At 42.4% G+C, this 14,913-nt stretch overlaps 1 protein-coding gene across 1 annotated transcript in view; it reads left to right on the forward strand.

Moving 5' to 3' along the window:
- The window catches only part of LOC129815631 (uncharacterized), a 63,260-nt gene that overhangs the window by 20,959 nt on the left and 27,388 nt on the right, over positions 1-14,913 (forward strand). The window contains exons 2-11 of the mRNA XM_055869611.1: positions 2,762-2,959; positions 3,896-5,495; positions 6,720-6,926; positions 7,108-7,231; positions 9,857-9,950; positions 11,463-11,549; positions 11,810-11,926; positions 12,435-12,533; positions 12,623-12,771; positions 13,028-13,166. Coding sequence (XP_055725586.1) covers positions 2,762-2,959; positions 3,896-5,495; positions 6,720-6,926; positions 7,108-7,231; positions 9,857-9,950; positions 11,463-11,549; positions 11,810-11,926; positions 12,435-12,533; positions 12,623-12,771; positions 13,028-13,166 — 2,814 coding nt within the window. The remainder of the gene's footprint in view (positions 1-2,761; positions 2,960-3,895; positions 5,496-6,719; positions 6,927-7,107; positions 7,232-9,856; positions 9,951-11,462; positions 11,550-11,809; positions 11,927-12,434; positions 12,534-12,622; positions 12,772-13,027; positions 13,167-14,913) is intronic.

Genomic DNA, 14,913 nt, shown 5'->3' on the forward strand with positions numbered 1-14,913 from the left:
TCTGTAACAGTTTTAAAGTTACCATTGGTCTCCTGAGAGGTTTTCATTCCTCTCCGGTAACTGAGTTAGGAAGGATGCCTGTATATTTGTAGTGACAGTGTATTGATACACCATCCAATGTGTAATTAATACATTCACCATGCTCAAAGGGATATTTATTCAATGTCAGGTTTTCTTTTTTTTACCCATCTACCAATAGGTGCCTTTCTTTGCAAAGCATTGGAAAACCACCCTGGTCTTCGTGATTGAATCTGTTTGAAATTCACTGCTCAACTAACGAATCTTACAGATAATTGTATTTGTTGGGTACAGGGATGAAGTAGTCATTCAAAAAACATGTTAAACACTATTATTGCACACAGAGTGAGTCCATCCAGCTTCTTCTGTGACTTGTTAAGCAAATTTGTACTCCTGAACTTATTTAGGCTTGCCATATGAAAGGGGTTGAATACTTATTGACTCTAGATATTTCAGCTTTTCATTTTTATTCATTTGAGGATAAAACAATTCTAAACATAATTCCACTTTGACATTATGTGATATCATGTGTAGGCCAGTGACAACAAATGTCATTCCCACAAAAAATCAAATTTTTAGTTCAGGCTGTTACACAACAAAATGTGCATAAAGTTAAGGGGTGTGAATACTTTCTGAAGGCACTGTATATGTGTAGAGTTAGAGAAATCAATGCGTATGTCCATATCAGTGTCACAGAACCTAAAGGGACATTACACTCCAAAATCAAACATTTTTCCGATGTTTTTCAACATTGTGGAACTGAATTTATCTTGACATTTGACTAATAAATATGACTGTTAATACCAATTCTTGGTATACAGTCTGAAACAAAGCACTGCAAAAACTTGGTAAGTTTCCTTACAAGCCAGAATGTTGAATAAAATTCAGCTGGTCGACCTTTGAGGCAAAATACCCAAAGAAATGATTACTTACCCTAGTTTTTAGAGCACTGGCGCTGGAGTTGAAATGTCGATCACCTGGCACATGCACAAAACCATGTAAACACCTGCAAGACTTCGGTGCATGTACTTCCGTCTTGTGCACATGCCTTAGGTTATGCACAAACACATCTTGATTGCCACACACCGAAACCTACATTTTGAAGTCAGTTTAATAATACTTTTGTCCCAAATTTCGACCAGCTGAAGGACGAACTCCACAGTATATCGTCAGAGTAAGTTCAAAGATAATTTTATTCAACATTTGTGATAGAAAAACACTTAAACATCCCTTGTCTATCTAAATGTGCATGACTATGCTGTACACCAGTGGTTCCCAAACTTTTTGAGTTAATGTACTCTACTGCAACTGAATTTTTCTCTGCCTGGAGTACTCCTGAAGTACCCCCTCATGTGCATTTTACCAGTATGCTGGTAAATGAGTCTTCTCAAGTACCGTCTGTGGATACGGTACTGGATGCTTCCATTCCGTCTGTGGATGCTTCCATTGTGTACAGTAGTGGTTCGCAACCAGGGGTACTAGAACCCCTGGTTGCGAACCACTGCTGTACACAATGGAAGCATCCCCACATTCGGGACTATTTGACAGTATGCTACTTTTTCAGGGGGGACAATGTCTAACAAAGTTTGATTTTGGCGTGCAACATCCCTTTTAGACTCCCCCGATTGCTTCTGTGTGTTTTGTTTGTACTATTCTCCACAGGTGGTCCAAGGAGCAGTACGCAGAGCGCAACCCTGGATAAATGTGGCCTAGTTCTTATTGCCGTGACTATCTAAAACAGACATATGTAGCATAGCATATACTGTATGTAGTAAAACTACCCTCATGCCTGATGTTAGTGCACAACGGTGCCCGTTTACACAACTTCTTTTCTATGGGGACCTGTGATGTGAAGGAGACCATACATTTCTTTGTTCTCTCACTCAGACCACGATTCTTCCCTTGCTTGAAGTGTACCAGCTTAAATTAGGTGCATTTTGGAAGGACATGAAACACAGAGCTAAGCATATCCAGAGCATACCAAAGGCTTTCTGATTAGTTTAGTTCCCCACTCAAACAAAAACCTTGATCTTCCAAAACGTCTGTTTTTAATTTCCCTGAAACTAAAAATGAAGTCAGAGAGTGAAATTATGACATTTTAGAGGAATGTTTTGGTTTTGGGGCATTGTTCCTTCTTTGCAGCGTTCCAATCACGTTTTGAGGATGTTGATGATTATTCTGAATACGAAGACACAACTAGAGGCTACAATGCCCCTAAAATTATATCCATACAGTTTACTTCAATGTTCAACATTTTTGGGTTGCTGACTCTAAAGTGATATTGCTTTGAGGCATTCCAGAGGGCCCAGCGCAGGAGTAAAAGCCAAGAAAGATATCTGTCCTGTGGCTTTACGTTTACAGATTATCTATCTTTTTGGACTTTCTACGGTTATGTGGACTTTCTTCAAACAAACCGGCGCTGTCAACACTAGTGGAGGTCAAAATATACACTCACCTCTGAAACTATTCACATACACACATACGCGCGCGCACACAGACACACAGGCACACACACACATATTTTGGGATTTGCACTCTGGCAAACATACCTGCATTGCATTCCAATTGCTGCAATGAAAAGGGTCAGGGTACGATGGCATTATTATTCACTCTTTGGTCATGCGTTCCAATCTTATATGAAAGTGAAATTAAATGAATTTGATGTTTGAACTTGTTGATGTTGAAGTTGACTTGAAACTAAAACGTTCCTCTATCACTCTCACTCACTCTCTCTCCTCACTAGAATCCAGAATCCCTGGACTCGTCCATTCAGAGTGCCCTGTCGGCCCTGTTCCCGCCCTTCGAGGCCACAGCGCCCACCGTCCTCAGTCAGCTGTTCAGGACCATCGAGGAGCGATACCGCGGTGATGCGCTGCACTGCCTGCTGGACTTTCTCATCCCGTCCAAACACCTCCTGGAGATCGTGCAGCAGGCGGCTTGTGTGAGTACACACACACACACACACACACACACACACACACACACACACACACACACACACACACACACACACGTGCATAAATACCCATACAACCAAATGCATATATACACACTCACTCACACACACATTGACACACAAAAACACACACACCTCTCTATCTCTCTCAGACAGACACACACACACACACAGAGAGAGAATAGATCGAGCAACTTGACTGTAACAGTAAAACTGCAGAGGTTTACAACTGAGGTTCTAGCTGTACCTCAGCAAAAAGAGATCAACAAAAGGTTTACTTGTCCATCAGGGGATAAATCCAAGCTGTTCTTTATGCTTCATCAATCCCGAATTCTATTATTTTCTGTGGTTGCTAGACAGACACGCAACTGAGCTGACATCGCTCAGCAAAGGATTATATTGTATTGTTTTTATTGTACAAAAAAAACAAGTCTAGAATACCAGGCATTTGTCTTATTGGAGGCTCAATAACAGTCTGGTGTAGGCCAGAATCAGTTTTCCATAACCTCAGCTCAGTAGTGTACTGACATAAAGGTGAATTTGAGGTGAAATAAATGGTGAATCTATCCTTCCCTCATTGCATTCCAGTCTGTCAAATGCAATTTAAAGTAGACATAAGCCTGATTTGTTTTGGATTCTAGTCTCCTCACATGGAACATGTTACATAGCTTAAGTGCACCCCTAGTGGGCACCCCGGAAATTTAAATGATGGATCATTTAATATTTTTTCTTCTAGTCCAGCATTAACACACCTGATTAAACTAATCAAGGGTGTTGATAATTGGTTGAGTTTCGCTGGTGCTGGGCTGGAACAAAAAAGTGCAGTCCTACCGCAGGACTAATGACGAAAAAATACTGACCTAAGAAATTGTAAATCCATGCAACTTACCCCCTCTCCAACCTCTCCCTTCCTCTCCCCAGGCTGCGTACTCGGATGTGCTTTTCCGATGTGAGGGCTGGCCCCTATGCCTCCGCGACAGGACCGTGATCCAGCTGGCCTCGCTCAACCCTCTTCTGCTGCGCCCCGGAGACTTTTACCTGCAGGTGGAGCCCTTTGGAGAACAGGCAGCCCGCATCGTTCTCAAAAGTCTCTTGGAGGAGGGCTGCCGTGAAGTGGAGGAGACCCCCATCCCCGAGATCTCTTACCCGTGCATCTTCACCCTTGACTGGCTGAGGGAGGTGAACGACGGCCGTCATGGCGCCCCGTTGTCCCGCTGCCTGCTTTCCACCGACCAGGGTGTGATGAAGGTGCCCTGGGCACAAGTGGCCATTCCAGAGTTTCTGGACAAGCCCAAGACCATCACTACACCAAGTGTTATCCGTGACGTTCCGTTTGAGCCGATGCCGTTGCATATTCCCTCCTCTTCCGACTCTACTTCTTCCGCCCTTTCCCTAGAGACCATGATCCTTCCTGCCAGGGATGGGATCTCTGTGTCTTTGAGACTCATGGATGGTACCTCGAAACTAATCAAGGGGGACCATGAAAAACCCATTCCCAAACCGCGTGCCAAACCACTAGTCAAGCCTGTAGGCTGGGTGTCGCCTAACACCTGGGACACCAGCCGGAACTACCGCGGGGTCGAAGGTGACTACGTGGATTTAGTGGAGTTCGCCAAGGAGAAAGAGTCTCTTACGGGATGCAGTAAGACTCCCAACTCTTCTACTCCCCCTTTGTTCAAACCAGTCAGGCCCCCTCCCCCTGTACCGCTCATGAACAGCACCCCCTGTGGGCGCACCCTCAGATTTTCAGAAGAGCCTTGCATGCCATGCAGCCAGAGGAGGCTAGGTCAGGGGTCTAGTGGGCAGGAACTAAAATGCAGGTACAGGGACTCCTACCTGGCAGCTCTGCGCAACCCAGTTCCCTTTGAAAGGGGGAGTGTAGGTCTGCTAGATGCTCTGGAGGAGTCTGGCCCCTGTGAAGGGGAGGAGATGGGCTTCAGGGGTCACGCCAGAGGTCCGGGTCAGGACCCTGGGGAGTGCTGTAACCACTATAAGGAGTCTATTGTAGGTCACGAGCCACACCAACATGGACACTTCGGTAAGGAATCCCCATTGGACCTAAATCACATACCACACAAATCCATCGAACCTGCCATAACTCACAAACCAGGAAAAAATACTAAAGAAATTCAAATAATCCATAAACTGTGCCAAGGGGAACCCTATCTTCAGACACACCACATGGCCCATCAAACGGGACCTGACTCAAAGGTAGCATTACCTCCGGCAATCTCTCACCCGGTCATGGTTGATGCATTCGAGTGTGACTACACCTCCAAACCAATTTGGAACCCAGAGGCGGTGAAAACCATTGGTAAACACAAAACCAAGCCTAGGTCACTGTCCACCGTGTCTGAGAAGGCCAGAGGAAGTCCTCTGGTCCATAAACTGAACTACAGGAGCCACAGTGACATCTGCCCAGAGATGATTCCCCCCAGTTCCCAGGTGGTGCAATGTAAAAAAGGCACGGCCTTTGGCCCGATGTCCCCCAAGCTGGACAGGCAGCAGTCGGCCAAGAAAGGTAATAGTGACTATGTACAGCATCCATATTAGAACGTCTCTCATTTGTCAGATGAAATTTCCTCAGTTATCAGTTTTCAGATGAAACAACTGGCAGTTTCGTCTGACAGCTGAGTGACTTCAACATATGAATGCCGTAACTGTGACCACTGTGAGAACTAACCGTTTAATAACATGTTTAAAGGGACGTTGATGTTGTTTGGGATAACAACAGATTTAGAATTAAATGAGCCTATACTTGCATTGAGTTGGCAATGAATTGAATCCTAGATACAGTGTCAGTAGATTTTTACTGCTCTGCAGTTGTATGAGATTAATGTTTTGTATTTGCCGAGGGTCGAAATACACACAGACACACAGAATTGCAACATTTAGGCTATTGTATTGTTGTACCACATTCAGCATACTGTCTTGCTTCATAAAAAGTGCATGTTTCAAATGGACACTGAAACCATCTCTGTGTACACCAACTAATTTAAACTCAACATTGACCCTTTTTACTGAAGAGAGTGTGCTGTGTCAAATGTCAGAGGATGCCATAAAGAGGCTCCCTATGATGTAGGGGTCCGGAGTGAATATGATGTTCCTGGGGTGGGATTCCAATTCCCCCTCCCCTGCTCTCTGGTCTGTTCTCCTTGGCAGAATGGCTGCAATCACTTCATTCCAGATACCAAGGGAGGAGGACAGAAATAGCTCTTATAAGGCTGTACTCTGAGAAGGGGCCATTAGGCAAGTGTCCATTGGCTATGGTAGTAAACATGACATTCCTTTAATGGAGAGAAACAGTTCCTGTTCCCTAAGCACTCACAAGGGCCTTAACAAGGACACTCAGAGGACTGTCAGTGAGCTAGGGAAGAAGGACAGTGCACTGTCCCCATTTCTTATTACATACTTCCTCCCTACACCCTCACAAGGGTACTTAGAGGTCTGGAGACATGTTAGTCAGAGACTATTGGACTGGTGAGGGACAGGGAGCACAGACAAGCCTTTGTTGGCTCTGGAAGAAGTTAGAATGCTAGAAATCAAAGCCAGGCTTAACAGCCTAAAAGTGTTTGGCTGCAAGGAGAGAGCAAGTCCAATGTCAGATTTTTTTTTTTCAAAACAATTTGACCAGGAAGACTTTACAGTAGAGCTTTGTTCTTCAACCCTGTGTGTTTCACAAACCGTGTCTATCTTCATGGTTAAATTGAAATTCATATGATCTGTCATTTCTTTTCACCACAAGATCCCCAGCCTGGCAAAGTTCAAACGCGGGCTATTGCACCCCCCAACAGACCTGACACCAAACCCCAGAGCCCAAAAACGAAGCTCTCAGCGCCCCCCATCCAACCCCCCTCCCCCGTATCCAGTTCTCCTCCATCTCCCTCCACCCAACACTCCATTTTCAGAAGCATCAGCGGCCTGCTTCACCTGGGCATTGTCAGTCTGCCAGGTACAGTGTTTGTTCTGCATTGCGTTTAGTGTTATCCAGTGTTGTCCAATAACAAACACTCATTTTCGTTTTCAGTTGTAAAACGTGTTGCTACGATCTGCCCTTATGAATACGACCCTGGTCCACACTTTTCTCCATCTAACCTCTCCATGACACCCGCTCTTGTCTCCTCATCCTCCAGGGAGCAGAGACAGGGTGGGCAGGGCCGTGCTGGAGGTCCATGGGGACAGGCAGGGCTGGACATCTCCTCTGCTGTCCGCCCATGAGGTGTGCAAAGTGCTACTCTACCTCCACTCCATCCCCAGGTAACACCAATCAATCCCTAATCATCTTCGGTGATAGTTCAAGGGAGTTTACTGTATGTGATTTTGTATATGGTGTAGGTGATCAACTAGTCTGGTCTGCCCTTACCTTACTATAATATACAGTCATTCATGTGTTGTGTCCTTTTACTAGACATTGAAAACACATTGTGTGAGATGAGAAACGAAATGAATGACATGGAAATTAGTATTTTACATTGTTTGGAAATAATTTAAGTGACCCTCTCAGTACTTTCTAGTGCAAGTTGTCAAAACATCCCAGTCATGGATTTTTGGTTATATTTTTTAACCAAAGGGGGGCAGTAAAACATTACTGTACATGTCTCATACACATGCCTAGTGCTTGAGCCCTATTTGAATACTATTAATGCTATTAATGCATCCTTCCTTCTTTACTTCCTTCCATCCTTCCTTGAAGTAATCACTGACCTGACATCGTTTGTGGACTCTACCTTTACATTTTTGTCATTTATAAGACGCTCTTATCCAGAGAGACTTACAGTGCATTCATCTTACAGTAAGATAGCTTTTTATTTTTTATTTTTTATGTAACCTTTATTTAACTATGCAAGTCGGTTAAGAACAAATTCTTATTTAAAATGACAGCCTACCAAAAGGCAAAAGACCTCCTGCGGGGACGGGGGCTCAGATAAAATAAATAAGTAAATAAAAAAATAACAGAAATATAGGACAAAACACACATCATGACAAGAGAGACAAAACAACACTACATAAAGAGAGACCTAAGACAACAACATAGCAAGGCAGCAACACATGACAACACAGCATGGTAGCAACTATAGCTAGGTGAGACAACCACATGTCACAGTCGTAGTAAGTACATTTTTCGTCAATAAAGAAGCTATCAGCAATGTCGGTGCTAGTAGTGCATGTTCTTATTTCATTTTTTAAATCGTCTAGCTTTACCACCAGCTGACATGGTCTCGGAGCTGGGACTATTTAAAAGCCAAATGTCCTCATAATACACATTTTACAGTCTAATCTGTTTACATAGCTTTAATAAAGGACACACTTTGAAGTTCAAGGTGACGGCTGCCTGGTTAAACAGATAGGCCCTTTAATGGTGTTGCCTTTGTGTCTCTCATTTAACCCTTTATGATGCATCTCATCGTGACAAACCACAATGACTGCCAACTGTCTGGTATGCATGCTTTGAAAGAACAGGGGGAAGGTGGGGGCTTGAGTGGAGGTACTCTCTCTGTGTGTGAGAGCTAATTATCAACATCCAGAAAAGAGACGTTCAATTCTACAACCACCTAAAAGGAAGCAATTCCCAAATCTTCCATAACAAAGCCATCAGCTACAGAGAAATAAACCTGGAGATAAACCTGCCCCCTAAGCAAGCTGGTCCTGGGTCTCTGTTCACAAACACAAACATGCCCCAGGACAGCAACACAATTAGACCCAACCAAATTATAAGAAAACAAAAATAGAATTACTTGAAACGTTAGAAAGAATGTACCAAAAAAACAGAGCAAACTAGAATGCTATTTGGCCCTAAACAGAGAGTACACAGTGGCAGAATACCTGACCACTGTGACTGACCCAAAATTAAGGAAATCTTTGACTATGTACAGGCTCAGTGAGCATAGCCTTGCTATTGATAAAGGCCCCCGAAGGCAGAGCTGGCTCTCAAGAGAAGACAGGCCATGTGCACACTGCCCACAAAATGAGGTGGAAACTGAGCTGCACTTACTAACCTCCTGCCAAATGTATGACCATATTAGGAGAGACATATTTTCCTCAGATTACACAGACCCACAAAGAATTTGAAAATAAATAAAATTTTGATAAATTCCCATATCTATTGGGTGAAATACCACTGTGCAATCACAGCAGCAATATTTGTGACCTGTTGCCACAAGAAAAGGGAAACCAGTGCAGAACAAACACCATTATAAATACAACCTATATTTATGTTGATTTATTTTCCCCTTTGCACTTTAACTATTTGCTAATCATTACAACACTATGTATACATACTATGACATTTGAAATCTCTTTATTCTTTTGAAACTTTTGTAAGTAAAAGTTCCACCTCCCGGGTGGCGCAGTGGTCTAGGGTCTCTGCGCCACCAGAGTCTCTGGGTTTGCGCCCAGGCTGGGCTGGGTTTGCGCACAGGCTCTGTAGCAGCCGGCCGCAACCGGGAGGTCCGTGGGGCGACGCACTATTGGCATAGCGTTGTCCGGGTTAGGGAGGGTTTGGCCGGTAGGGATATCCTTGTCTCAGTATGTAAAATGTATGCACTCTACTGTAAGTCGCTCTGGATAAGAGTGTCTGCTAAATTACTAAAATGTAAGTGTAATGTTAACAGTTCTTTTTGTATTGCTTATTATCTATTTCACTTGCTTTGGCTATGTAAACATATGTTTCCCATGACAATAAAGCCCTTAAATTGAATTGAGCGAGAGACCCTTTGAATTGAGGGAGGGGGGGGGGGGGGCAGAGACACAGGCAGAGGGAGAGGAGAGGTGAAACCACTAAAACCACGGAAATGACACCTCAATCAGGTAAAGTGAGAGAATGCCAAGATAGTGTGAACAACTTTCTAACATGCTCCAACTCACTTCCCTGTATTTTCCTAGAAAAGAGGTGCGGGACCTGGGAATGACAGTGGTGATCGATGCCAGGAAGAAACCTCCCCCCTCCTTCTTCTACAAAGCCCTACTGATGGTTCAGGTTTGGAAAATAAGAGTTATTCCTTCACATTAAGAGTCAACTGTCAAACTATAATCCATCTGCCGATCTAGATTCTGCGATAAAGAGTTGATAGTGGGGTGTCATACCATGAGGTATCTACTTTCTCAGGGTGTTAAAGGTCATGAACAGTCATGTTTTTCATGAAATTGTATGATATTTGAACGGAACCAGATTAAAGTATGACGACCAAAGTATGAAAAATGACAGTTGCTTCTACATTGATACATTTTGACCATAAAGTTACTGGTCCCTTCCCCCATGCCAAACACTTGGATTCATTTTAAAGAAGACAAGGTTAACTCTCATTTTAATACACCAAAGGCTACATGATATTCGCTTACCTAATTTAAATAAGTACCGCCTTGTGAACAACATCAGAGAATTATTGGTTGCAAAGGGGTGTAGTTTATATAGCTAGATAGCTACTGTACTGGTAAAAAAAATTGACTGTAGGATGTCAGCCGTTGTGACCCGTTTCAGGAAACTAGGCACATGTCGCGGGTCACTACTTCACAGGAGAGCCGTTTGAGCGTAAACTTTTCTTTTAAATCAAAATGCGTTTTTTTGGCAGAAATGCCTTCTGGAACATGTGAACTTTCATGTGCCTTAATAACAAACTTGTATGCCATCTGAAAATACAAATACAATTGTTAAATTAAGAGCGTAGTTGGTTTTGCCACAGAAAAAGTCAGAAACCTTCCCGCTACCCATGATTGGCTGAGATAATGAGTGGGCTGGACAGGCCAAGAGATGAGTTTGGATCGGTCTGCCATATAGCATGCTTCTGTCTATTTGAGCTGGTCTGTATGTCTAGGTAATCCTCTCTAACGCAGCTTAACAAAAATGTGTCTTAACAAAAGACTCTCGTCTGAGTGTGCCAGAGTGTAGAATAACTAATGAATTTACAAACGTAAATGGTCAAGAGTCTTTGGGTCATAACCACAAAATACATACTTGTCATCAATAGCTATTTTGAATCTGTGTTTAATATAGGTTTTTACAGGGGTGCTTGTCTGCTGTTGTTAGTACAGAATGCTCGGATCAACTCTTAAAGAGATGGGTGGGGCTAAAGCTTAAGAGGGTGTGAACAATGCTGAATGGGTGTAGTCAAAGAAGGTCTCTCCATCAGTAGTACCTAAACATTCAAAGGCTATTTTCTCAAAAGTAAGTTTACAAGTTTATTAACTTTCAAGGCAAAATTACTTTCCCATTGTTCCTCAACTCTAGTTTATGATATACCATGTTGTAGCTCTGAGTCTCTACTTTTATCCAATGTAAAAAACAAAATTTCAAATGTTGCTACATAAGACCGATTTGAGCCGGTCGGTCACAAATATAATTAAAAGCTTACACTAAACAACCAACCCGTCTGTACTAAAGAACAAGCGATGCAAACATTTTTCAATGGACCCTATATTCATATTGCATACATTGTGATGATCTGCAATGATGTCTTGTCCTGACATGTTTCCTTAATGGTCGTCTCCATAGGAACAAGCCCTGCATGCAGTCCGCATTGTGCTGATGCTAGTAGATAAAGAAGCAAGCCCTCACCCTGAAAGACACCCTGGACTACAGGTCAGAGGGCATACATACACACATGTGCAAGCACACACACACATAATTCTGTTTTGCAAGACACCATGGATTTGTCTAAAGGGGGAGGGGGGGTCCTCTCCTTGTCTCCTCTCCTTCATATACACTCATCTGAAAGCAATAGGAGGGATACGTCCTTTCCTCATTTTCAAAGCCTGCAATCTGGACTATTGAGACATGTCCACACGGGCCCTCACTCTGTAATATGACTGACCGCTCCCCACATGCCTCCTGTCAATCAGATGGACATGGTGACTTCTCTGAAGGCCCTGCACAAGCTGGTGGATGGACAACAGCTGACCTCTGACTTGGGCGGGACCTTCCCCTACAGCCACACTGATTGGCTGCAGTCTCATCAGGTGCAGTATAATATTTATAAATGGTTTCAACATATGTCATGGCCTCTTTAAATCGTTTGTATGGTCAAGATTTGTAGTAGATTTCTAGTAAATGGGATATCCAAGTGTCATCAAATTCCTTTTACATCGTGTTGACAGATGTAGGATCTTATTTCGATCAACCTGTTGCAGGAGAACTTTCCTGCAATCCAGGAAATGTAAAACTTGCAGTGTAGTTGAGGTTTAAAAAGGCCTCTTAAGTTTTTTTAATTTCCACTTAGAAATTTCAGACTACGAAAATGTTTTAAATCAACCCCTACATGTCCATTAATTATAATCCACATAATAATTCAAATTTCCTGTTGTTGCAAGATTAGTCAACAAGGATCTTCTCGGGAAAGTGGGCGAGCTTGGGCTTGTTTGCATAGCTGTTGTCATTGCTATTCCAAAGCATAAATACCCCCCAATCTATTGCATTGGCTTTGTTTTAAGTCTGAATCCTAAAATCTATTTTCTTAATCCGTTTCAGAAACTAATTTCCTTTGTGACGGACTTGCAAGGGGCAGCCCATATACTACATAGAGCAATCAAGAAAATTGATGGCAATCCAAAAATGGACACCGCCCAGGTAGTTACAGTTTCATGAAGTAACTTAAATAAAACATTTTTTTATTTTTTATTTTTATCTTTAGGTTGTTGTTGTTGTTTTTTGTTCAGGACGTCCAGCTATGTATTCAAGATCAGAAGAACTCAATGAAAGAGGTACTGCAGGACATCCGATTGGTTACTTTACAGAGAGAAGGTGGGGCCATCCTGGCCAGAATGAGGAGGGAAGAGTTTCGATTTGACAAGTCCGATGACTACAGGTATTGGTAATCAAATTCATGATTTGTTGTGGATAACTGATGTGTGACACCCATACAATTGTGAAAGCCCTACATGACACTGCCCAAGCTAAAACGGGCTTTGTGGCAAGTGACCCCAATTCATCCATCTCTATGGTATCAACCATCTAGGTGATGCCACGACAGCCATTTTGTGCCAGAACTCCATAAACCATCTATCATTGTGAAGTGGTGAGGACAGGAGTGAATGTTTGCTAACGTCCACGTCTTACTACAGTGACGCTTTGGAGTCAGTGACGGTCCTGTATAACCAGGTGGAGGAGAGTGTTCATACGCTGGTGATGAGGTCCAATGAGTCACTGCAGCACCTGGACTTCCTGCTCAAACTCAGGGAGGCGGAGTCAGATCTCGACACGGTAGGTCAGGAGGTTGCAACTTTACAGGACATTCAGATAGAAGTACAGTGTCTTCAGAAAGTATTCACACCCCTCCCCTTGACTTCTTCCACATTATTTTGGGTTATAGGCTTGATTTCAAAATGGACTAAATAGAGATTTTTCTGTCACCTGCCTACACATAATACCCCATAATGCCAAAGTGGAATTATGTTTTTTTACATTTTTACAAATGAGTTAAAAATGAAAAGTTGAAATGTCTTGAGTCAATAAGTATTTAAACCCCTTTGTTATGACAAGCCTAAATAATTTCAGGAGTAACAATTTGCATTTTTACATTTATTTTATTTTATTTAACCTTCATTTAACTAGGTTCTTATTTACAATGATGTCCTACCAAAAGGCAAAAGGCCTTCTGTGGGGACAAAACACAAAGCATGGCAGCAACACATGACAACAGAGCATATGTTGTGTTGCTACCATGCTGTGTTGTCATGTGTTGCTGCTATGCTATGTGGTTGTCTTAGGTCTCTCTTTATGTAGTGTTGTGGTTTCTCTCTTGTCGTGATGTGAGTTGTTTGTAATATATTTTTTTGATTGTATTTTTTAAATCCCAGCCCCTGTCCCGCAGGAGGCCCTTTGCCTTTTGATAGACCGTCATTGTAAATAAGAATTTGTTCTTAACTGACTTGCCTAGTTAAATTAAGGTTTAAATACAATACAAATAAAAGCACTGTAACAACAACATGGTAGCAACTCAACATGGCAGCAGTACAACATGGTAGCAGCACAAAACATGGTACAAACATTATTGGGCACAGACAACAGCACAAAGGCAAGAAGGTAGAGACAACTATACATCACATGAAGCAGCCACAACTGTCAGTAAGAATGTCCACGATTGAGTCTTTGAATGAAGAGATGGAGATAAAACTGTCCAGTTTGAGTGTTTTTTTGCAGCTCGTTCCAGTCGCTAGCTGTGGCGAACTGAAAAGAGGAGTTTAACCACATAATACACATAATAATAATATCACATAATAATTTGCATGGACTCTGTGTGCAATAATAGTGTTTAACATGATTATTGAATGACTGCCTCACCTCTGAACCCCACACATACAACTATCTGTAAGCTCCCTCGGTCGAACAGTGAATTTCCAACACAGATTCAACCACAACCTCTCAAACAAGGGCAACTATTGGTGGATTATTATATATATATTTTTTAATTAAAGCTGACCATTTTTATCCATTTGAGCATGGTGAAATTATGAATTACACTTTGGATGATGTATCAATACACCCAGCCACCACAAAGATACAGGCGTCTTTCCTAACTCAGTTGCCGGAGAAGAAGGAAACCAATCAGGGATTTCACCATGAGGCCAATGGTGACTTTAAAACAGTTAGAATGTAATGGCTGTGATAGGAGAAAACAGAGGATGGATCAACATTGTAGTTACTCCACAATACTAACCTAATTGACAGAGTAAGAAGAAGGAAGCCTGTACAGAATGAAAATATTCTAAAACATGCAATTTGACAGAGCTTGAAGAATAATTGGCAAATGTTGCACAATCCAGCTGTTAATCGCTGCCCCAGGTGCTTCTACAAAGTATTGACTCAGGGGTGTGAATACTTATGTAAATGAGATTTCTGTATTTTATTTTCAATAGATCTATAAAAATATCTAAAAACGTGTTTTCACTTTGTCATTATGGGGTATTGTGTGTGGATTGGTGAGATTATATATATTTTCCATCCATTT

Source organism: Salvelinus fontinalis, chromosome 18 (assembly GCF_029448725.1).
Source record: "Salvelinus fontinalis isolate EN_2023a chromosome 18, ASM2944872v1, whole genome shotgun sequence".
Lineage (NCBI taxonomy): Eukaryota > Metazoa > Chordata > Actinopteri > Salmoniformes > Salmonidae > Salvelinus > Salvelinus fontinalis.